Source organism: Nicotiana attenuata, unplaced genomic scaffold (genome assembly GCF_001879085.1).
Source record: "Nicotiana attenuata strain UT unplaced genomic scaffold, NIATTr2, whole genome shotgun sequence".
In the NCBI taxonomy this organism is placed as follows: Eukaryota; Viridiplantae; Streptophyta; class Magnoliopsida; order Solanales; family Solanaceae; genus Nicotiana; species Nicotiana attenuata.
The window spans coordinates 152139-177883 of record NW_017672089.1 but is presented as its reverse complement, the minus strand read 5'-3'; the positions used below and the strand labels follow the sequence as shown (position 1 = coordinate 177883).

Below are 25745 nucleotides of genomic sequence, written 5' to 3'. Positions count from 1 at the left end.
AAAGAAGAAAATAAAAAAACTATCAATTCAAATTTAGGAGCAGTTGCTTCCTAATATGGTAGATAATATCTATAAAAAACTGCCAAATATTTTCTTGATAAAGAAAATAATTTGATTTCGAATTTATAGATAGAAATATTTGAGTTGAGATAAACAAAAGTTCATTTGCTTACGGAAAATAATACAAAATAGCAATTGTTAAAATATCAATAAATATATGATAAAATAGTATTAATTACTTTTCTTTTTATATTTTTAAAAACTCAAAATTACAATTTTATTCATATATGATAGTATTACGATTATATGTATAATTTAAAATGAAAAAAGTAATTATAATATTATAGTAGAAAAAATGTACAAAGGTGAAAATAGAGATAATATGAGAATATTTCAACATTATATTAATTTATAAAAATAAAATAAATTAAGTAAATAATACACATATTATTGATAAATTTAAAAAATTGAAGAATTGTGAACAATAAAATAAAATTTAAAATATTTTTTGAGAAGTAATGTTGAAAATGATATTAAGCCAAGTGAGACGCTAATAAATAGTCATATTAATAATGTAATAATATTAAATAATAAAAATTATAATAAAAAAAATAAAAATATTATACGATGACTATATAATTCATTTTTCTTTAATTTCATATAGTTTAGTTAATGAAATATTGTATTGAGAAGTAAGATGCCAATTGAAATTTTATTAGCAACATGATATAATATACTATAAAGACAAATTACAATTAAAATAATTAATATTTCTAATATTGACCGCGCAACGCGCGGGTTCTAATACTAGTATATCATAACATCCCTTCATTTTTAATTACACGACTCTAATTTTAATAGGGAGTGTGAACTATGATTAGTCAAGCTTTGAAATTCAACCAAAACATAAAATGGAAAATTCGCAGACCCTAGGGTATGGGGAGAGATAACGGGCAGTACGATGGTCAAATCCGTCATTTCAGACCTGCAAGTTGCTCAGTTAGCGTAGTATGCTTGTTGATTCGATGAGCTTAGCTTAAAGAAACAAAAAAGTTGGAAGCAGGTGAGCTCTCGTGACCCAAGAACGCGATGAGCTCTCCCCAATTTCTTCATCTCTTGAAACTCGAAAAACAAAGCCCAGTTCTCCAAATACCCACAATTCCTCTTGCTTTCTTTTAGTATTTGAATTCTCCGCAAGTTCTTGTTACAAAATTCCATGGATGCAGCAGTCCACCAAGTCTCACTCTTTAATCCATCCTCATTCATCACCACCACTTACAAAAAACGTTCATATCCAAGAATTTATACTCGTCAATTAAAATTATCCATTAAACTCTCCGCCCATAACAACCTCCGTTACTCTTGTGGGGTTCCCTCAAATTTTCAAAATTCCAGGTGTAATTATAATTCTAGGATTTGTCTGTCAGTTAAAGGAAATGGGGTTTTTCAGAATGCCCAAGATTCATCTGGGTCATGTTTAAGAATACAGTTTTTAGAGTTGTTGCTCAAAAAAGGATTGGTTTTGGCTGCTGTGCTATGTGGGGTTGTTGTAATTGGGTGCAGACGAGTTCTTGCTGTTGAAGGGGTTTTAAATGGGGGATATAATGGGGTTATAGAGCAGAGTTTGGTTCTGTTGAGGAGTTCTTGGCCTACAGTTTTGCAGCTTCTCAGGGTTTTTAAAGAGCAAGGGTTGGTTCTTGCGGCGCTGCTTAGTCTTTCAGCTTTTTTCTCAATGGCTGAGACCTCAATCACTACTCTTTGGCCTTGGAAGGTACCTTCTCTTGCTTCCTCGTTATATGCATTGTCTTAATTGTAAATATGTTCCTTGGTGCATTTACATGCTTAGTTTTCTGCTAATACAACAACAACAATAACCCAGTGAAATCCCACAAATGGGGTCTGGGGAGAGTAGCGTGTACGCAGGCCTTACCCCTACCTTAATATCAAGCGAAAAGTAATATAAAGCTTTTGAGTTTATCCTCCTATGCTGCATTCGCAAGCGTAATGAGTAAATGCTGATGCTTCTCTCCTATCTCAGTCAGTGGCGGAACTAAGTAGAGAGAAGGGGGTTGAACTGAATCCCTTTTATCGAATAATTATACTGTACAAATAAGGTAAAAAATGATTTTTTTGGTTATATATAAGCTGTTGAATCCCCTTAAATGAAGAAAAGTTTGAACATAGTCGTAAAGGGGTTCAAAAGTTGCTTTAGGTCATAGGTTCAAATCCCTTTTGGATAAAAACAACTACTACTTCAGTCCCAAACAAGTTGGGGTCAGCTATATGTATCTTCAATTCTCTATTTAAGCTCAACTCATGCCATCATCATAGAAACCCCATTTGGAAATAAAGAAAAGTAATATAAAGCTTTTGTATTAAACATGTATGCTGAATTCTCTGTGTAATGAGTAAATGCTGATGCTTCTCTACTTCTCAGTAGTTTTATTTCATCAATTTAGTGCGAGTCCTTTAGCTGTATAAGTTTATATGGTGCTGTGGTCGCAATGAAGCAGACTAGTTTAAAAAGAATAGAGAGAGCTAGTGCGGATGAATAACAAAATTTGAGAAAATATACTAAAACAGTCTAGAAATACAAGGCACCTTCTTGGTGCATTGTTAACGAAACTTTTGACTGATTAAAAAAAGTAAGAAATGCCAGTCTTGACGTATGAAAGAAGGCTTGGACGTTGTGCACATTAGAATAGCATGCCAAGAAAATTTTCCTTAAAAATTAAAATAACACTTTGTCACTAGTTGCTAAAAATGTGAATTAGTGTGAAGGATTGTGGATAAGGTGGGCCAAATGTAATATGAAAAGAAATTATTTAGAAAATGATCAAGAGGGGTTATGCTCGCATTTGCTGTTGTTTGATTTTTGAGATTATAAGTGCATAAAAGAGTAAAATTAGCGAGTTGATTAGTTTTGAGATGGACTTTACTATTGCCAAATCTTCAGGTCTCCTACTTTTGTTTTATGTATTCTGATTTCTGGTACGACTGGACCTTACGGCTTAGTGATCAGTATGTATAATTTGACCAGTGAGCCAATTAGAAGCTTGTAATGAGTTGCACATTTCAAGCAACTTCTAAAAGGTCATACACTGAATTATGTAGGTTTAATTCTCACCAAACTTTTAACAACCCCCCCCCCCCCCCCTAAAAAAAAGAAAAAGAAAAGAAGGAACGAAAATAAGTAAAAACACAGTTAATATAAAAAACTGCAATTTTCGATAAAGTAAAATAATTTTATTAATGTATGGAGTAAAAAATTACTCTCTTTGTTCCAATTCATTTGTCATTCTCCTTTTTTTATTCTGTTCCAAAAGAACTATACCTTTCTATATTTGGAAGCTCTTAAACCTCCTATTTGACCCTTAATGTCATGTTCAAGACCACAAGTTCTAATGGTTAACCTTTCGCTTATCCCTAAAAAAGGACCACAATTTTTAATGGTACTTTTGGTATGTGACAAAGGTATTTCAGCCAAACACCATAATATAAAATGCAACGGAGGAAGTAATAAGTAATTAAATATTTTTATTTGCAGTATTTAAAACCCACAGAATAGTATTTATAATGGTTTAGCATTTTTTAATATTGTAAACCCCACTCCCCCAAACCACCCCCTTCGCCCAGGAGTCATTTGTGACCTTTTTTCCACTTTCCCTTGGTGACTCAAGCCGCCAGTAGGTGGAGGGTTGAAGGTTTTTTTAAAAGGTAATGAAGCACTTTATTGATGCAATCCAACACTAAGGGAATGCTAGGAAAGGGTACATAAAAAAGAACTTTACGGTGAATTTGAAGAACTGATAAAGTCAAACTAAGACATTCGATTCTAAATCATCTGCCGTAGTCCTGTTGCAATAAAAACTAAGCAAAAGTAACCTTTTGTCCTTAGGATTAACTACATTGTTCTTTTTGTTTTCAAAAGCTCTAGAAATAGTGTTAAGTATTTTAGGACGTCCTAAATTTGTGGACCGTATAAATTGGAGTGTTGGAAGTATAATGGACTTCACTATAGCTGAGAGATCATGGTGCTTAAGTTGCCGTTTTAAAGCAAATTTTAGTGTTTATAAGGCTTGTGGGTGAACTGAGTTTTCGCTTTGTGCATGTTTTGTGCACCTTCTTAGTGCACATTTGCTGAATTAAATTACTTTTACCGATTTAAAAAAGAAGCTTAATGGTAAGACTAAGGTTATCAATGTCTCTAGCAGATATCATTCCTAACATTGTCTAATCTTGTACGAAATTCATCTTGTGGATATGGTAGCCTTGGATGCCATACATCCACACTTACATTATATTGTTCGTCTTACAACCGTGCTTTAGAACTTGCTTCTAACTTTGTTTGGTATCTTCCTCACATATGATAGAAAAAACAAAATAAAATTATCATTCTCTATTGCATCGTCTTTTACGTACTCTAACATGGCCGTACTTTTATAGACAAAGTCTTGAGGAAAATTTAGTTTTCCTCACCTTGTTCTTTGTAAGATTCAAGGTGCTGAGAAAGGTAAAACTTTTAGCTCGAGATAGTTACAAATCTGTAATATTAGAATGTGTCCATTGTTGTGTTGTATTTCACAAAATCGAATTTGGCATGGACCCTATCATTTTATTCCTTACCAAAGTTCTTTTTACTTATATGTGAATCAACTTTTGCTAATGAATTCAGCGTGAAGCTTCCTTTTGCTTCTCCAGGCTACTATCCTGCTGCTTTTTCTTTCTTCTCTAGCATTAAAAAGAAAGAAACTCTCGTTCATCATTTGCACATCAGTTTACTCGCCAATTAATGCAATTAATTGTTTCTGCTTGTAAATGTTAGGTACGGGAGTTGGCTGAAAAAGAATCTGACAGTGAGGGAGTCTTCAAAATGTTGAGGAGTGATGTTACTCGATTCCTTACAACTATACTCATTGGAACAACGTACTGTTCATTTGATGTTGTAATCATGACTTATACTGTGTTCCTCGACTTGAAAATGAAGATTATTTCTTATTTTAGATTTCATATGTGTGCTCAGTGTTGTCAATATTGGAGCTACAGCATTAGTTACTGAGGCTGCAACTGCAGTATTTGGTGAAGCTGGTGTGAGTGCGGCAACTGGAGTTATGACGGTATGTCATGTTCCGTCTACTTTGTTCTTGATATTGGCCTTTTCCTTAGACATATATTTTCCTTATTTGCTTAGGCCAAAAGCGTATGCTTAAAAATAGTTTGGAGGACAGAGGCAAAGCCTAATTCGAAGAGTGTGATTTTGTCCGCTGACTTAACTAACGGAAATGAGTTGCTCCTTTGAAAAACCTCTATTGCTGAGGATGCCTCAGTCCTTTTTCCCTTTGTTTGAAAATATAGAAAAGTGAATGAAGACCGCTTTTGCTGCTTGTAAACTTTTACTCATTGCAGATGCCAATACAATATTCTGCTAGTGTTGCTAAACTACTACCTTTTTCTGTCTATGCTGCAAGGTTTTAATCCTACTCCTAACGGAAATTACTCCAAAAAGCATAGCTGTTCACAATGCTACGGAGGTTGCTAGGTTTGTGGTAAGTTGATGTCTTGGTTGGAAAAAGTGATTAATGGATTCAGATATTATACTGATAATGCCTCGAAAATCTTGGATGGAATCTGATTTGAACTGCTTCTAGGTTAGGCCAGTGGCATGGCTTTCCTTGATACTATATCCAGTTGGAAGAGTTGTGACATATCTATCAATGGGAATGCTAAAACTCCTCGGCTTGAAAGGAAGAAGGTATGGTGACTGTAAATCAAGTCATGCTGTTATCACGAGCTCCGCCTCACAGATTGTTCATCTTTTGTTACCATTTGTGACCTGTATTTACAGAACATGCTCTTATTTATTATTTTATTTGAGAATGAACACGCTCTTTTTTTTTTTTGGAGAAGGATGAGCCGATGAGATGAACATGGCAAGTTCACATGCACATATTATTTAGTAAAGATTATCTTTATCATGCATGCTTGTTCTCAATCGTAGCGAGTGACTATATGCTGTTTTGTATTGGATTAATACATTATTATAAAGAGATACATGGAAAGCATTAGTTTTTTTTTTGTGATAACCGTAATGTCCGAGTCAGCTTGCGCGCATCTCGACTAGTTCCATGGGGTACCTGCTACCTCCCCCAGCAAGAGGTACTAGGTAACTCTATCCTCCAAGTCTTAGACAGATGGGAAGATCACCTAGTGTTTTTTGTCTTCGCTGGGAATTGAACCTGAGACCTCATGGTTCTAACCCACTTCATTAACCACTAGGTCACACCCTTGGGTGCAAAAGCATTAGGTTCTTAATGCATGTTATTTTTAATAGATTCTTAGTCTTTTGTCCATGATAACTTGTAGAAAAGTCTGTTTAGGATAAAATAGATGGGAAGTGTTAGAATCTCACATTGCACCCAAGGGTGTGGTGTCACGGTAAATGAAGTGGGTAAAAACCTTGGAGACCTGGGTTCAAATCGTTTTGCAAATCTACCTAAACTTTGGCTGCGAGAGTTACCCAATACCTGTACTTGTGGGAGGTAGTCTCTTGATATGGTCTTGGGCAATTCTCAACTCATAAATTATCTTTTGGAGTTGAGTTAGACCCAAAATTCATTGTCTTAACATGGTATCTAGCTAAATCGCTCCATATTAAAAAGTTTTCCCAATGATCCGTGTAGTGTTGTCCACGTTCTAGATTTCCAGCCCTGGACATGCGAGGTGTTGGAGTCTCATATTGGGGGTACATGCTATAGTCACTTTTTATGGTTTTGTGCAATCCTTATCTCATGAACTAGTTTTTGGAATTGAGTTAGACCCATGGTCTATATAATTAACCAAAAAGATCTGGAGAAGTACATCGTCATACAAAAAGAAAGATCTTGAGAAGTATGCTGAATTCAAGATAATAGTGAGAAATGCCTCTGTTAAATTTCTCTCCACCGGCATTCTTTTCACTTTGATAGAGAGCATGTAGCTTAGTCTTGTGCTTATACTGTAAATCATTGGTTCTCTGGTTGCTGCACATACTTGTGCATGTTAGAATGCATGTCTATTTTTGTATGAGTTTGTGACTTCAAGTTGTGTGAAATCTTTTTGTAACTATTTTGGTATTCTAGTGAACCATACGTCACTGAAGATGAATTGAAGTTGATGCTGAGAGGGGCAGAGTTAAGCGGCGCAATTGAGGAGGAAGAGCAGGTGAGTTAATGTGTTTTCTGGGTTTCTGTTGTTTATACGTGGCTACTCGACTATTACCAAAGATGAACCAGAGAAGCACATTGAGTATTCCACTCATAATAAGGTTGTCTAGTTCACATTGAATTAGTTATCCATGAGTGTAGCCCTCAAGTATGTGTCCCCTGTACTAAATGCAGCATCTTTAGGTGCATTATCATCTCTATTTGGACGAGCTTCATTTTCGCACGCTCTTTGTATCTTGTGTTTATCTTGCATGTTAATACCGGAGATTGATGGTTACATATTTTGGAAGTCAATGGATCAACTAATAGGTGTATCATTTTATTCTACTGCTTTAAATTTAAGGAAGTATCTGAATGAACAATGATGAAAGAGTTACTAAGCTATGTGAAAAATTGTAGCTTATATTATATGGAAGGTAAAATACATAGACAGACACTCAAACTTGGCCCCAACTTTCAGTTTGACACTTTAACCTTACCCAGTGATTAGACACTTCAGTTTGACACTTTAACCTTACCCAGTGATTAGACACTTCAACTTGACACAGCTCAATTCAGAAAGAAAGCTATATATATCCTTGTTCATCTTACAAGGATATAATCTAGTAAAGAGTCAGAATCATATACATAGCTTTCTTTACACCAAAAATGAAATAACAGTAAGCAGTTCATCTTGATCTTTCTGAATTGAGCTGCCTCTTCCTTCAAAACACATGGCATTCCTTTCTTTCCATAAGGTCCACCATATACAAGTTTGGATTATCGTCCACCATTTCTCTTGGTCTCACGCATCCCCCAACATTACTCCAGCACCTCAACTGATCAGTTGTTAGAACTAGGCATAACCCGTTCGAGTCCAACCATGTTCAGGAAAAGTTGCCGTAGCAGACCAGTGACACCACAGTGCAAAAATAAGTGGGCTATTGGATTCTACTTGACTATAGCAAAGGTAATACCACGATCCAACTTCCAAGGCCAGTTGCTATCCTGATTCTCATTTTCTAAAAATACAGAGTAAGCTGAACTGACAGTGAAGATCCTTTTGCAGTTCCCTTTCCATGTCAAAGCATCATCAGAACCAGTAGTGTCTTGAAACAGTTCCAGGTGTTTATAAAATTCGGCAACTCCCTCTACTTCCTAGTCATTTAGAAGTTTACTAAAATGAAGTTCCACCCTTGTAATTCCCAAACATCCTTATTTAGTCATGGTTCATAACTAATGCAGCTTGTTAAATGCATACAAGGTGTGTTTCGTGGAGGACTAAGTAGAGGATGCTTGAATATATTTGTTGGGATATCCTTGAACTTGTTGATTTCCATGCATAAGTAGGTGGCTCTGAGTAACTGACTTATCAGTTAGTTTCAACCTCTAGTATTTTGCAATACTATCAGTTTTATCATCTCTCCTTTTGTTTTTTTGAATTAATTCTCATTTTCTTAAAATGCAACTTTTCAGAATTTCGCAGATGTGAATATTAATACCTCTGTTCTCTTGCAGGATATGATTGAAAACGTGCTGGAGATAAAAGATACCCATGTCAGAGAGGTAATGACACCTCTTGTTGATGTAGTTGCAATCGATGCAAGTGCAACTTTAGTTGATTTCCATAGTTTTTGGGTGACACATCAGTACTCCAGGTCTGTTAGACGTGTTATCGCTTCTTTCTGCGTAGAAAACAAATTTCCTTCAAAAGGTGCTAAAAGAGTTTATCTATGATTTTCAGGGTGCCTGTTTTTGAGCAACGTATAGATAATATTGTTGGCATTGCATATGCCATGGATCTCCTAGATTATGTACAAAAGGTCTACTATCTACAACTTCAACTAGTCATCTTTCCGAATAGTAGTGGTATCATTTCTAATTGTACACATAAATCTCATAGTATGCAGAATTACATTCTGTTTGGTTTTGAAGGGAGACTTGCTGGAAAGTTCTGTGGTGGGAGACATGGCTCATAAACCTGCATACTTTGTTCCTGGTAATTTACATTTGTTCCTGATTGCTGTTTGAATGAGAGATCCCCTGTTAACTATTTTGTCGATTAACCATGTCTGCAAAATCAATAATTTATATACTGATACAAGATGCTGATATCAAAAGGGATTTTAAGTACAGCTGCATATATTTGAGAGACTTAATGTCTCTGTTTACCACTTTACCATAACTATATCATCAAACAGATATAAACATTTTTTAGTATAATTAATGCTACTGAAGGTCTGTCCACTTTCCTGAAGGCAATATTTAGATCCTTACGCTGCTGCTTTCAGCGAGTATCATTATTATGACACGTCTCCCATTCTTAAAACTTTTCATGCTTTATGCTTATAAAAGGCATACACTGGTCTCTTGTTTTCTTTCCATCACATGAAGTCACCCAAGGAGGTAAACAATAATCTTGTAACAATGCAGATTCTATGTCTGTGTGGAACCTTCTAAGAGAGTTCCGCATCAGAAAGGTACACATGGCTGTTGTTCTAAATGAATATGGAGGAACTATTGGAGTAAGTATTCTTTCTCATCTTGTCTTTTTCTTGGTTGTGACGCTTCCTTAATTTTATCGTTCATGAAACAGATCGTAACCCTTGAAGATGTGGTCGAGGAAATTGTTGGTGAAATCTTTGACGAAAATGATTCAAAAGTAAGACTTATGGGTCCTTCTGTCCACTTCTTTGAGCTGCTAGTTGTTTGTAGGTCCTCAGATATCTCTGACGGATGCCCTCTTCAACTCAGAGCTGAAATTACTGCAACTCTTTTTAAATATGTCCAAACAATAAATATATCTGAAATCAAATGGTTTGTAACCTCCATACTGTACTAGAGATGGTATTTAGGTGTTGTTATGATAGGTGAAGTGATCTCTGTATTCTAGAGTATCATTACTCATTAGTACAGTGGAAGTTATCTGTTTATGTATTACCTTTTCTTGTTGCGTGACAGGAGGAAATCCAGAAAAAAACTGGCTATATCGTCATGCGGGCTGAGGGAATATATGATGTTGATGCAAACACCTCTATTGACCAGCTCTCTGAAGATCTCAATATTAAAATGCCAGAGGTATACTACTCTTCTAAGAGCTAAATTTTCTACCTGATAATTACATTTTACTGCTAGTTTTAATTTTCTAGCTGTAGCTGCCAAGTTTCTGGTTCTGCAAATAACTATTATGTCTGCTTGTTAGCATGATTTTGGTAGAGGAAAACAGCTTCGACTATTGCTCATCATCCTAGATTTTTCCCACTAATTTGACATCTTTATTTTAATCGGCACCAGGACCATCAATATGAGACGGTCTCTGGCTTTGTCTGCGAAGCATTTGGATATATCCCAAGGACAGGTGAGAGGATTAAGGTTATACTGGAAAGGGGAAATGAAGATGAGGACAACAATTATAATGACACAGAATCTGATCGAGCAGACCAAACTGAGAAGAACCAAATGTTTAAGCTTGAGGTATGCTTTTTCTTTTTTCCTGTAAAAAGCAAATTTTTTTGTGTATTCCACACCATTACATACGAGCTCTTCTATGCGGTAGTTATCTTATTGGAACTAGTAAATGTACTACAAATGTGTACTTCCAGCCGTACAAATTTGATTAGATATCAGAGTTAGATCAATAACAGATCAACAGAAATGTGTTTTCTTTAGGAAATTAAATGCGCAGAGGGATGGTATGCATAGTGGATCTGATAATGTGCCTCCTTTTGAACTTCAGTTGTGTTTATTTTCTAAATCCTCACATTTTTCTGGTCGAGTTGAAAATAACCAAGGCGTTGCTGCTTTTATAGTTAACTGTGATTTTCTTTCTTGGGAAGAACTATGGCTGCTTTGTTACCTGACATCACTAGCTGCTTTCTAATCTTTATATGTGGGCAAATGCAATAGATTTCATATGTTCTCATCTGTAAATGCTATACAGTAACTGATTGAGCTTTTGGTGAAATGAATAGGAAAAACTTATGCTATTTTTTTCTTTCAGAAAAAAAGAAGTTGCTTCTTGTGTAAATTTTTTTATTTGTTCTTTTTCTGGAAAATCGAGAAATCTTCGAGGGAGAGTGGCAAACGGTTTGAAACTTGGTGGATATTGGGCCCCCTACCCTTCTCCACTTGCATTTGCCTTCGGCATTACTGAAACACGTGCATCTAATCCACTTATCATGCGATGCTCACCACTATAGCAATGCCCTGAGTGTGACCAAATTTCAAAATAAATTGTTATTTGCTTTTCCTTATCTCTTTTCAGCTTTTTCTTAGTTAGCCATTTAATGTGGTAAGTTCATTTCCTAGAAAATATTATACCTGAAATATAACATGTATATAATTATACAAACAATGCAAGAATATAGCATGTATATAATTATAAGAACAATGCAAGAATATTATACCTTGATTTAACATATCTATACTTATAAGAACAATGAGGCCAATGAAACAGTTCATTATACCTTTATAAGAATCACGATCGATAAGGGGAGAGGATCTCGTTAGATGAGAGAGAACTTTAATAAGAGATGAGAGAGACAAAAGATAACTTTGAAAATAGGATAAAGGAATTAAAATGAATCCCTGATTTAGTGGGACCTAATTTTTTAGAATAATTTGGTATTAAACATAGGAACCTGATAAACATGCTAAAAATGATATAAAATTTGATATTAATTAAAAAAAAAGAGTTCTGTCTATTGTGTAATTAGGTCTATAAAACGTGTTAAACTAGGTAAAAATTCCAATATTATGGCTGTGGACTTGAACCATTGTATGCTTGATTTAAATTACCATGAATGGATTGACACCGAAAGCTTCAACTACCTTCTTAAATCCAAGCTGCTGTCCTTTTCCATGAACTTAGCAGATTGAAGAATTTCATAGTAGGCAGATACTTAGTTGGCAGCTGATCTCGTCAATTGTTGTGCAGATATTAGCAGGGAATGCCAGAAAGGTCAGTGCTGTTCGATTTGAACGGCTCAATCATGACGATGAAGAAACAGAGACCAATGAGGTAACACGCCTCATTCCCAAAATTATGACTAGGAAGCGGAAAAATAATGGAGGCTCAGATAGAAGCAATCACAACGAGATCTCTTTTATGGAGAGGAGAGAAGAAGATGACCGTTCCAACAATTTTGTTATGGCCGAACATGAGGAGAATCATGATATTGCCAATAAACAATAGCTGCATGAGTTATCTCATTCTTTTATATAAATTTCATTGTAAATGCCGGGTCAGGTGCTTGAATGGTGTTCAGTTTCCAAATTGGAAAGGGTTGTTTTGGCTGAGGACTTTTATCAATCATCGCTGCACCATAAGCTCTACTAATTTTGAGTCTTGTAAGAGTTATGCTGCTGCTTAAGCTGGTCATGGTGGAGGCAGGTCTTTCGGTTAGATTTTTCTTGGCGATAGCATCACAACAGTAGGAGTGGATGTGGGACTATTGGCTCTAGTGTTGAGATTCTCCCTCTCGTCTCCTTTTTGGCAATCCCAGAGCTGGTCTTGCAGGAAAGCAAGTCAAATGATTGCAGCAGCCTTCAAAAGTACTCTAACATTTGGCAGTAGGACCTTTATAATGTGTCCACATTACAGTTGTTGGATGTCAATCATAGTAGTACTGGCTGGTGTAGAGAGATGATGTAAGGGGCAAACCATCTCTACTTGCGCAAACTGCCGGGTAAAGATGTCTCTATTTCTTCTATCCGCAAGGGGTTCTTGGGGAGGGAGGGTGTAAAAAATATATGTATTTGCTTATGGTTGAGTCCTATACCTTGGTAGAATTATGTTATTGTTGATCCAGGGGAATCCTTTTTGTTCATTTTTCAATATTAGCACACTCCTGTGAGACGGGAGCTGCTTTAATCACTTGACAAAGCACTTCTTATATATCACCTGTAATGTAATCAGGATCCTCGTATGTCTCTTGCGTCCATTCTTCACCATGAGGCAGTTCAGAGGTCATCATTTTATGTCACTTTGTCATGCCGGTCCTCCTACTTCACCTTTTTTTATCCAGACACTTTAACTTGTTCAAAATTAATATTTTAAACCCCTATGATCGTTGACCAAGCACATGTGGCAAAATAATGGTTGAGCTGGACAAAGTGGGTGTAATTCACGCGGATAAGGAGTGTGAATATGAATATGTTGAACCAGAAATAATTAAAATAAAAAGAAAAAAAATCATTAAAATTAAAATAAGAATAAAAAATAAATAAGAAAAAAAAAGCAAAAGGGATATTCTGTTCCTCCCTCTTCGTCCCCCCCCCCCCTTCCTCCTGTGCGCTTCTTCTTCTTCTTCCTCACTCCCGTCCCCCCACCCCCCAAACACACAACACCCCCTTTTCGTCTCCCCCCTGTACGCTAACAATAGGCTTGCTAATTGAATTAGCTTTCCGGGAGAGTTTCTCCACAAGTTCCTGCTGCCTTCTTGCCATATCAAGCTCCCCATTGGCTTTGAAGTCCACATCAATGGAAAACTTAAGAGAAAGGTCTTCAACATCTCTTAGTGATTCACTCATAGGTTCTTCAAGAGTTGGCTTCATGACCTCAAGATGATTGGCAGGGTGGCGATTTCTGCAATTTTGAACATGGAAGAGGTAATTCCGGTAGTGCTTTGGCCATGAAAAGCGGTGGATATTCTTTGGGCCATTTTTACGGCACTCCAGCCATATGTTTTTGTCAGCAACAAGCTTTAGAAAATCCCTTACTAAAAGTGGCCATTGCTGCTTACAAATACTAATTTTGTTCTATTTTCATTTAATTTAGACATTTCCTAGGAAGAAGAAATATGTGAATTTATTTTAGGGAAGAGAGATGAGATGGAGACATTGATTGTCTTTTCCTTTTTCTTTAAGAAAATAATATATAATAAATATTTTTAGTAGATAAAATATAAAAAATGACGTGGAATATGATGTGTCATCCACGTCAAGCAAGTGAGATACACACACGGTCAGAGGGGTTTAAAATATTGATTTTGAACAAGTTAAAGTGTCTGGATGATAAAAAGTGAAGTAGGAGGACCGGCATGACAAAGTGGCACAAGTATAGGTGCCATTTAGGCCATTCTGCCTATTATATCTGCACAGAAATGAAATCCAAACTAAGCTGGGTAATTTCTACATCAAAGTTGCCCTATTGACCTTTTTTTGTTTTTACGGAAAAGGACCAAAACTGTCTCTAGACTATTGGGGTTGGTACAATAATACCCTCCGTCCACCTATTTTGCAAAAATTACCCTCACCGTTATCTTTTCGGCTCAAGACTGCCCTTACGACTAACACCCATGTTAGGTAAAAAAAAAACTTAATTAATTTCCACGTGTCATCGTCCAATTGGCCTAACTTAAAACTCACATAAATTAAAATAACGGAGAAGGGTCAAAACTACTCCTTGACTATTGGAATTGGTACAATAATACCCTCCATTCCAAAAAAATCTCCCCCCCCCCCCTCCACCCCCCTCTAGCGTGTGTTCATATTCTTCTTCTTCTTATCCTTTTTTTGACTTTGCACTCTATTTGAATAATCATTACAAACACCATTAAAGTTTTATTTTCAAATAACCACAATTTCTAATCACTAATACTTTACGTCATACAACTTTCACTCGAATATATATGAACACTAACAGAGTGTCAACGGTAATGGTCATTGAGCATTCGCAATATTTTTCGTTGTATATTTCCTGACAACTCTGCATCCAGTTTCGATTATACCAGAGTTTTATTTGGTCTATGCTCGGACCTCGACCTTTTTCTTCTATATTGGCTCACCATAGTCTGAACATTCGATCATGTTCATAAATTAAGCTATTGTACGAGGATGCTATTCAGGCTATATCAACACCGCCAATTTTAAAAAAGAGACGGTAAAATCAAGAGGAATATTTGAAATCATATGCCTGAGAATATGAGAGAATACGACTTATTAGAGAATGTGACTGTAATAAACACTTGATTGACATTATTTTATGAAGCAGCGAAGTGTAGTAAGAAAAATTGATGATGAATGGTGTGGTGGAAAAAAATAGGAGTATTGATGTGTACATTTATAGAGAAAGAAATAGGAAGAGGAAGGTGATTAACTATAAGAGAAAATTTTGTTTGGTTAGGAAAAACATGGGTGTATGAGAGTTCTAGATGTTCGAATATTTTTGAAAAGAAAGAGGAGAAAGAAACGGAAGAGGGAGAGGAAGAAGGATAGACTAGGAAAAAGTAATTTTGTTTATGGGTCTTAGAATGTGGGTGAGTTTATTTAATTTAGGTGAGTTTTAAGTTAGGCTAATGGGACGATGACACGTGGAAATTAATTAAGTTTTTTTTTTTTACCTAATATGGCTGTTAGTCGAAAGGGCAGTCTAGAGCCGAAAAGATAACGGTGAGGGTAATTTTTGCAAAATAGGTGGACGGAGGGTATTATTGTACCAACTCCAATTGTTTAGGGGCAATTTTGACCCTTTTCCGTTGTTTTTAATATAACGAAAGATAACCGAGAAGTAAGGTCCTCGGAATCACTATATATAAAGTTGGAGTGTTACACCACCTATCATATGCGTAAAATTGTTTGGAACTTGCAGTTGTGTGGATAGTTTTTATCTTGTCCCTTAAAATGTTTACGCGAGTAAGATTACCATTGCAATTCCAATCCCTGCACATTACATTTTACTCCATGCTCTCAATAAAGTTGATTTTCTCTTTCAGCTCTTGTTAACATGTTTTCCTGTAGATAAATTGCTCTGTCAAGTAATTTGAACTGGTATAAATATTACACTATTTATTTTAATTTATGTGAATCTATTTTTTAATTTTTAGTCAATTTCAAAACGGATGAACCCTTTCCTAACAGGAAAACTCTTAATTTTAGGATTGCAATTTTATCTTGAAGAATGAAAAGCTTTCACATTCACACAAGTGGTATGCCAATATTTTACATCATAAGTATCAAAAGATTTATACTCAAACAAATTTTATGGCATATTTACAAAAATTTTAAAAATCTTTTCTTTTATCTTAAGCTATCAAATAAGTTCACATAAATGAAAACCAAAGGAGTATGCTAATCAAACTTGGCAAAATATCAGCATAACTAGTTTCTCTATGTTATTGAAATTGGATATACTAATATAACTAACTACCTAACGTTTTATACATTAAATTATTATATTATACTCTTCTATACCAAAGTTTGACATAATAATTTATTTTAACATTTTATTGTCTTGTGATGTTGATTAGAAAATCTAGAGAAAATCTATAGAAAAAAAAGACGGTTGTGGTGGCGGCTGAACCCCTTGAAAGTCCCAACTTCCAAGAATTTTCGCTTTACTAAAAGCGTTAAGATCTTATATCTATAATAACTTTGAGAAGCGACCTAACCCTCAAAAACATATTTAAAAATAAAACAATATAAAAGCTGAAAAGAAGTACTAGTTTAAGAGCCCGTTTGGCTTAGCTGATTTAGAATAACTGATAAGCATTAAGTGCTGATAAGCACTTTTAAGTGCTCAAACTGATTTAAAAAATAAGCAGTTACGTGTTTGGATAAAAGTGATGAAATTAATAATATGCAGCTGAAGAACTGGGTATACGAAGAGTTTTGTTTTAAAAAGAAGTATTTTAGGGATAGAATAGTAAATATTTTGGCCAAACTTAAAGTGCTTATAAGCTGAAATTTGATAAGTTAGGGGAGACGAACTTATGGCTTTTGGCTTATTTTTGGCTTATAAGCACTTAACTTATAAGCACTTTTAATTTTACCAAACGCGTAGATAAACCAAAAAGTACTTATAAGCCAGTTTGACCAGCTTATAACCTTAGCCAAACACCCTCTAACAAGAAAAATGGGAAATTGTAGGGCCAATATGTTCCCTGTACGGCCTCTGCCTCATCCATTCTTACGTATAACATAACATGATGTTGCATGCCGAGCTAGCTCCTAACCGTGTATCACACGGGACTTCACGTGGACAATAGTTTATACGTATATACATACAGTAATTTTAAAACTTTATAATTGTTAAGTAAAATCAAATATAATATTATCACTCTTGTTGCTTTTGTATATCATTTACTTGAAAAGATATTATATTACCGTGGTAAAGTTTAAAATAGGTAATGTTAACTATTTCATTATTCACACAAATCCTTCTTGATGCCGATGATTAATGGAAGAAACACTAACTTTATTCCAAACTTCTCGCTGGCTGATGGAAATAAATAATTATCGGAATATTTATGTTACTTCGTTCGTATTGGTTTGTACACGAATGCATGAATAGCAATTCTTTAGATGTATTATTTGCTTTAGATTGAGTGCTTTCATACCTGGTAAAACTGATAAACTGAATAGAATTCTTTTGCTTGGATCAAACTAAAAGGAAGGAAAAAAACTGCTAAACTGCCATGCTTACTTAATTCAACAAGATTATACCTCGCTAACTGTAGTTACTTGATTCAACTAAGTTTATAAAGAAAATGGCTCAACTAATTAAAATAAACTTTGAGTGAGGGTCATGTTGATGCTTAATTATCTGGCATATGAAACTTACTTGATTCTATTAATTAAAATTTCGGTCGAATAAGACAACTATAAAAAATAAATAATTCCTCAACTGTTATAAAACAATAAAAGAAGAAGAGTAGTATTGCAGAGAAAAGTAGGGAGAGATAATTCTTATTGATATTTAGGATGAATTACAATGAAATAGAACTCTCTATTTATAGGGAGAGGGTGACTTAGCCACCAAGTAATAAACCCTAGAATCTCTCTAAATATAGACATTCACCATAAATATAATTGTATTTATAACACTCCCCCTTGAATGTCTATTCAACGGATAATGTGCCTCGTTAAAACCTTAATTAAAATAAAACCCAGTGGGATTAAAATTCGAGAGAAGGAAAAAGAGTACACATATCTAACAATACGCCTTTTGGTTGCCTCGTTAAAAACCTTGCAAGGAAAACCCAGTGGGACAAAACCTTGTAAGGGAAAAAGAGTACAACGCGTATTAACTCTCCCTGATGAGAGCATCAATTCACATCCTTGAGCATTTGCATTCCAATCTTGTGCACCATCTTCAAAAGATCTTTGGTAGAGATTTGATGAACAAATCATCCATATTAACTTGAATGAATGCATTGCACCTAGAATCATCATTCTTGATAGAGATGTAATGTCTTCATATAATGTCGTGGAATGACTTTTCAATATTTTCATAGAGGTATTCTCGCTATCACGTTATCATGCTTATAGTTATAGCAAGATACATATGTGCACAAATTGCATTTAGGATATGGTACTTCAGGAGCAAGAATTGAATATGCTTTAAGCGATTTAAATCCTTCAAGGATTGGCATATAAGTTAAGTCATATAATAGACTTTAATTAGATGCATATCAAGTTTTCATGTCATGCTAGACATATAAGATAACGAAAACTGATTGCACATACCATTGACTTTATACTTTCAAGTATTTGAACTACATGTCTTTCATATGAAACCAATTCTATTCGAATTGTTTCTCCAGACTTAAGATCCTCATATATATTTAGTGCTATAATCAATGTCGTCGACAAACATTTTATATCGGTTCCAACCTCCTTATTTTTCATAAAGACATAACATAGAGATCTCTTCATTCATATTTTCAGGTACCTGAATCTCTCTTGAGATTTTATGAAGTGTTATGTCATGTGATCTTCTAGATCACTTGCCTCCTTTATTATGATCATTTAGATCATTTGCTCATCTTCTTTATCAAGAAGTTTATTCGAAACCGATTTGTCTATACGCTTCAAGCGTATCATAGACTTTGTCCTTCTAGGACTTAATAGGAGCATTTGCAATGAGAATATAGTTACTTTCTTTGGGTCAGCAAATGCGTCTGGCATGCTTTGCAATATATTGCAACTGAATTATCCTTTTATGAACTTCAAGTTCATATTATCTTATTCGAGGATCTAGATGTATAAATGATAATTCATTCCACGTAACCTTTTCTCAACTGTTTATCATGTCTCCCCCTCATGTTAGAAAAACTAACTTGTTTTCTCAACTTTGAGAACCCATCTTTGTGCGTTATGGTGTTAATCAAAATATACACCGCACATCAATAATAATAAGATGGAATTATTTGGTTCCTGACCATGAACCACTTGTGAGGGGAGAAATTAATATACTTTCATATATAACGTATATCAAACTGATATATAAAACTTTGTTCTCATAAGCAATTGTTTAGCTATTAAGTGGAGGCACTCAATAAATCATTTTGCTAAACCAACTGTGATGTAGACCAACTTATCAAGATGAACTTCTTGAATAGAAAATCTGGAATATGCTCTAAATTAAATTATTGAGCAAGTTACCTCGCAAACACCAGGTTGCGGGTCAATAATAATTGCACATGTAACCATCTCATAGATGCATCTTATGTGGTATACATGGCATGTGAATGGGCCCATATTCACCTTTGATATTTCCAGCATTCATGGGATTCAATCCCAATTTTAATTGGTCTATTAATTAATGAGAACAAGCAATATAAGAGAATTCGTAAAGAACTTTCTAGTTCTTTAATATTTACCCATGTGAATTCTCTATTATTTTTGCACATCATACATGAACTAACATGACTAAACCAAGTATGCCAACTGGATAAATTACAATATTGATAAACTTCAGGTTTACACCATGATGTGTGCAATTATGAATAAACTCCAAGTTTATTATGATAAGGGTTTTTATATCAATAAATATCCACTTCATTGTGGTATTCTTTTGTTATGTAGTACAAATTGGAGAATAAAGCGGGTAGCTTTTCACATACATATTACCCCGCTACAAGATGTAGTAATAGAAGATATTAAATCTTTCCTTTATTTATAGTCTCAATATAATCAACCGCTTTCGCGTATACTTTGGAAACTGAATAAGTTTCTTTGAGACTTACTACAACACAATACCTTATTGGTAATTAATTGTGTTTCTCCAAAATAGTATAATTGGCTCTTGCAGAGTTCTCAATTAATTTTGTAGTACCACATATTCATCAACACCCATATGGTGAATATCTCTTTTAAAGAGAAAGTTATACCATTATGGTTATGGTCAAAATTATATGCAAGATCTGTTTCTTGCATTACCGTTGTCTTTTAATAATCACAATGCCAAAATATTTTGGCGTACAATAGGTACGTGACCAATGACCATTCATGCCATAATAATGATATTATTTTCTTATATCATCTCAAACCTCCTTCTAGAGGTGAGTGCGGTATATTCACTACCACTAGCACGTTCATATTCTTTGAAGAATGAATAAGTATTCATAAATCAGATGTTGTCACATTCACATCATGAATGGACCATAATCATCTATATGTGCTTTACAAAATCTCATGTCAAATCGATGACAAATATTTCTCACAGAGTGAAGGATTATTTTGAGAATCCTTATTATTCTCATTATCACAATGATGACGATTATAATTTCGTCTATTGCCACGTCCACATCCATTGATACCTTCACGGTAATAATTTTGTCTTCTTTGAGACTTATCACATATTGCTATCACATTCTCTTAAGGGAATGAGAATGGAGCAAATTCAATGGGACGGGTTTTCAATTCTTTGCCCACAATCATACATGAATTTGACCATGGCAAGACATAAAAATTTTACCACTTCACGTAGTTATAATTTCTTACAAACTCCATTAGAGTTATAATCAAACTTTGTTGTCTTTGCTTGTATTTAAAATCAAAGTATAAAATAAAAGAGAAAAATACGGTAAAATACTTACCTAAAATCCAGAATTTAATCATGAAGGAAGTTCATGGAATAATTGACAATCATTATGCTCAATTCCAAATCTTCTACTCAATTGGTTAGAGCCTCGTGCTGATAACGTGTTATGAAACAATAAAAGAAGAAGAACAATATTGCAGAGAAAAGTAGGGAGAGAGAATTCTTNTCCCATGAACTGAAGTTTCATAGCAGCATCAACAGCAGCAGAAGAAAGAAGAAGAAGAAGAAGAAGAAGAAGAAGACGAAGGAGGAGAAGGAGGAGGAGAAAGGAGGCTGAAGTTGTTTAAAAAGTGGGTACAAGTTAAAACTTTTTTAAAAAAAATGGGTATAGGTTAAATGGGGGCAATTTTTACAATTGCTTTGTCAGTATTCAAAATTTTACCTTTACTTGGCCCAACAAAAGTTATAATGCAAAAATCTTCCATTAGAATATGTTAAGCAATACGAATTAAAATTTCCACTGAATACGAAAATATGTACTTAAGCATCCAAGCTGTCCTACTTTCCTTTTACTTGCTGGCTGCTGCCATTTGAATAATCAAAAATCTGTTAAGCGGACAACCTTTCTCAACTTCTAACCGAAAGAATGACAAAAGAAGGAAAAGGAAACAGAAGTATCTGCTACTATTATTTTTTGATAACCATTGTTGTTACTTAATTTTTCTACCTCTAATTCTTCTTTTTTCTCTTTATTATAAAATAAAAGGTCGATACTCTACTTTAACACGTCCAAAGTCAATGGAGAACTTACCTGGAAATTATATATATATATATATATATATATATATATATATATATATATATTCACCTTTTGATTACTTGATGAGCCATGATATTGAGATGATTGCGACCCTTAGGTTGTTCAAAGATTCTTTTAGCCAAGTATCATCATTTTATTATCAGTGGCGGAGCCACATGGACCCAAGGGTGTCAACCGACACCCCTTCATCGGAAAATTACACTGTCTAACTCGGTAATTTTTTTTTTAAAAAAAATGTATATATACTCTATAATGACACCCCTTGACTTCTTGGTGAGTTTATTTCTTTATATTTTGACTCTCCTTAACAAAGATCCTGGTCCGCCACGGTTTATTACTCCTCAATTATACTTAGCAAGAATATTTGTGGAAATAAATACAGAACTGATCTTTCCATTCTAGCATAAGTACAGAGAAATAAATCATGAACAATGGATAGTAATATAAGTAATTTACAAATTTCTGTACATAATTTTTTGAAGTAAATACATAATTACATTCTTACACACATAATTAAGAAACTTTGGAAGGAATTTGAAACCAATTTTGCAGCATAGTGTATGGGCAAAGATAGAGCTGCAGTTCCTATAGAGATGGACCACTGTTTCATTCCTAACTTTTTCCAGTGAGCAATCTTTGACATGATCTGGATTAGTATTACTTGCAAAGCAACAATAATTCCTACAATTACTACACTAGCTATAAACAAACATTTTCTCCACGGATTTCTTCTGATATTCCCTTTGAAGATACTTGTCTTTGTGATCTCAATGGCACTGATGATCAACACAAAAGCTTGGCATAGTACGTATGAATTGAAGATCATGGTACTCAACAATGTCTCGTCGAGGCGAAAAATGACCCTTCCCTTCACGCTAAGTATCAACAGAAGTGTAACTTGAAACATAGATTGAACAGCTATGTTCATTAACATGTTCTTGGTTATAATAGGTGCACCCGTACCATAATTAGTCGTCGTTGGCTTAGAACAGTTCATCATGACTTGATGAAATTCCAAAGACTCAGGCTTTACGGCTGATGTTATGATTGCCAAAAACAAGGCACCAAGAACTTCCATTATTATATTTACCCACAATAACTGAAATGGTGTCAATTGTTCTTCACTCGTGGGATTAAAAATTAGGAGAATAAAACTTGTAGTGAATGCAGAAATATTGAGTATCAATTGCAACTGTATGAACTTCTCAATGTTAGTACAGACATACCTGCCCAAGATTAATATAGCTGGGATCATACCAAAATTTGAGTCCACCACAGTAATATCAGCATCTTCCTTAGCCAAGTCCGCACAGTTTTCACCAATAAAAATCCCAACGTCGGCTTCTTTGAGATATGGCAAGTCTCTAATGCATGTACCAGTTGCTGCCACGAGCTCGCGATTCTTAGCTCTTAAGTAATGCACCAAGAGGAGTTTATCAGCAGGAGTGGTATTAGCCAATACTTTGATTTTGTGAGACATACTTATTTGGGCTTCCTTGGAGCTACTTCTAAATTCAGCAGCTTCAATTATGGCTCCTTCTATGTCTTCTTCAACTTTCAAAATTCCAGAATTAAGAGCCATCAATCTTGCAGTATACAAGTCTTCATCCACCATTAATTTGATCTCAACTCCTGATTCTCGACATATTTCAATCGTTTGCCTCAACTCAGGTGAATATGGATTCTTTAGTACCACAATCCCTAAAAGGCTCAAGCCATCTTTTGCAATACTAGTATTTTCTTCAGAATCAACGGGGTAATTTTCCTTTTCTTGTTTTGTTTTTACTTTTTTATAAGCAAAACCAAAGCAATGAACTCCGTTGGATATTATACTCTCAATATTTCTATCGAACATCTCTCTTTTTCCATCATCTAGGGTTTGCATGGTGCCGTTAATGTCATAATAATGAGAACACATAGATAGAACCAGCTTTGGTTCTCCTTTCCAATGCACATGCATAAATTCTCCATCTTCTTTGTTTCTCTTTATTAGCAACCCACACAACCCTTTGCTAGGATACAAATTGTCACGGCTTAGGATTGTACAACTTCCATGCAATTCATCAATATCACCGCCAAGCACTTTCTCAGCCCAAATAAGAAGAGAATCATCACTGACACCACCAGTTATATTCATGCAAATTCCTTCGAGTAAGGTATTAAGGACTTCCTCAACAGAATCTGCATGCAGTGGCGGAGCCAGAAATCTTAATAAGGGGAATTCAAAAATTCTCTACCTAGCTAGAAACAAGGGAATTCAACAGTTTATATGAGAAAAGAAATTTGTTTTTACCCTATAGACTTGCACATAGTAACTTCTAGACGAAGGGAATTCAACTGAACTATCTCCTTACCTTCAGCTCCGCCACAATCTGCAGGAAGGTTCAAAATTTTCTCGAAACCAATCCATAAATCCGCCATCATTTTATGCTTCACAACCAGGTCAAGTGTTTTGCCGAGGCAGAGGGTGGTAACAAGGGCTACATTAGCGCATGCTGGGAGCTTATGAACTATGGTTTGATGAGCCTTTTTCATCTCCTTCGATGCATATAGAAGAATAATGAAAATTCCTAAAGATAATCCATCTTTTAATGAAAATAACAATATGCAAAGCATAGCCACCAAACCATTAACCTTATTATTGGTGCCACCTCGATTCCTCCTCATGTATTTTGTGGCCTCGTTCATTATTTCCTCCACTGTGTTCTTCACACCCTTAGGATCTGGATTACGATCCTTATCACAACACCGTGATTTCCACAAGAAACACCGGAAAACTTGCACGATAAGAATGAGCAAAGAGAGACTCAACCATAGTTTCTCTAAGAATGAGCTCATCTCATCAATTGATCGATGAAGCTTTGACATACAATCATGTTGGGAACTTGCCACCAATTCCATCAACTTGCATCTTTCAGTGTTTTTGCCAACTGCAGTCACGAGAAACTGGCAGCTGCCTTCCACTAAACATGTACCAGCAAACAACGAGGGATGTTGTGAAAAGTGTTCATCGGTTAAACCATCATCGAGCTTGAATGAGTTTCCATGAATGAGAATCCCATCAGCTGGGACCTCATTGCCTGTTTCCAAGGACAAAATATCACCAACCACCACTTGAGAAACTGGAATTTGTAGCATCTGGTGGTGTCTAAGAACCCGGACTACCTTTTTCTGCTTCGCCATTTTCTTCTTCATCCATATGGCCTTGAAAAATCTATAGGTAACGCCAAAATTAACAACAATCATTATTGGCAGAAAGATTAATAAAACATCAAATAATCCTTCTTGGAGACCATTCATCTTGATCCCAATAACAAGAGAAAGTGCGGCGCAACAAAGAAGAAGAATAACGGTAGTATCTTTGAATGCTTCAAGTATCAGTTGATCAAAGCCTTTGGTGATAGAAGAAGGTGATCGGCCTTCTGATTTTGTATTGGAACCAAAGGCTTTGCGGCGACGATAGAGATCGTTTGAATCTCCTAATATGCCGGAATCAGTATTTGTTTCCAGTGCATTAAATAGGTGTTCAATAACAAAAGTATTTTGACACAGAAATTTGCCCTTATTATTAGAGTTGTTCTCGACGATATGTGCTAATTGCTTTGCACTAATGGAGAAGTTAGAGACGTTCTCTTCATCAATGTGAGTTGAAAGGTCGGAGTTTATCATTTGCGACAATCTAAATTAAAAATGGAAAGATCGATTCGGGGTAGATCAGAAAGGAAAAAGAACTTTGCATAGATGGAAATGAGACGATATTAATTAAGACTTTGAGTAGGTACGAGAAGTAGTTATATTTATACTAAACAAACCATAGTTTAGGTGGTGTTGGCACTTTTTTTTTTAAATTATACGAGCACATTTATATACTATTCCTACCTATAAACAGTCTAATAAAGACAGAGAAAAGGGGAGGGCAAATTGTGGGACTGTATTTGGGAAAAGCACGCTAACAGGCTAAGAAACTTACAAGGAAAAA

General features: G+C 35.1%; 2 protein-coding genes across 2 annotated transcripts; one reads left to right on the top strand and one right to left on the bottom strand.

Moving 5' to 3' along the window:
* The first annotated feature begins 1022 nt into the window (after positions 1–1022).
* On the top strand, positions 1023–13165 carry LOC109211736 (putative DUF21 domain-containing protein At3g13070, chloroplastic). Its single transcript, XM_019375308.1, has 14 exons — positions 1023–1771; positions 4826–4926; positions 5024–5117; positions 5469–5546; positions 5649–5752; positions 7119–7200; positions 8700–8839; positions 8926–9004; positions 9117–9180; positions 9615–9706; positions 9778–9843; positions 10143–10259; positions 10476–10655; positions 12118–13165. Exons 1-14 carry the CDS (start codon positions 1217–1219, stop codon positions 12373–12375), a joined length of 2010 nt encoding a protein of 669 aa, XP_019230853.1. The 5' UTR covers positions 1023–1216; the 3' UTR covers positions 12376–13165.
* A 328-nt stretch (positions 13166–13493) lies between these two features.
* LOC109211733 (putative calcium-transporting ATPase 13, plasma membrane-type) lies at positions 13494–25435 on the bottom strand. Its single transcript, XM_019375306.1, has 3 exons — positions 24121–25435; positions 22308–23947; positions 13494–13916 (listed from the first exon to the last, which is right to left on the bottom strand). The coding sequence occupies exons 1-3, from the start codon at positions 25433–25435 to the stop codon at positions 13494–13496; spliced, it is 3378 nt and encodes a 1125-aa protein (XP_019230851.1).
* Between the last annotated feature and the right edge of the window lie 310 nt (positions 25436–25745).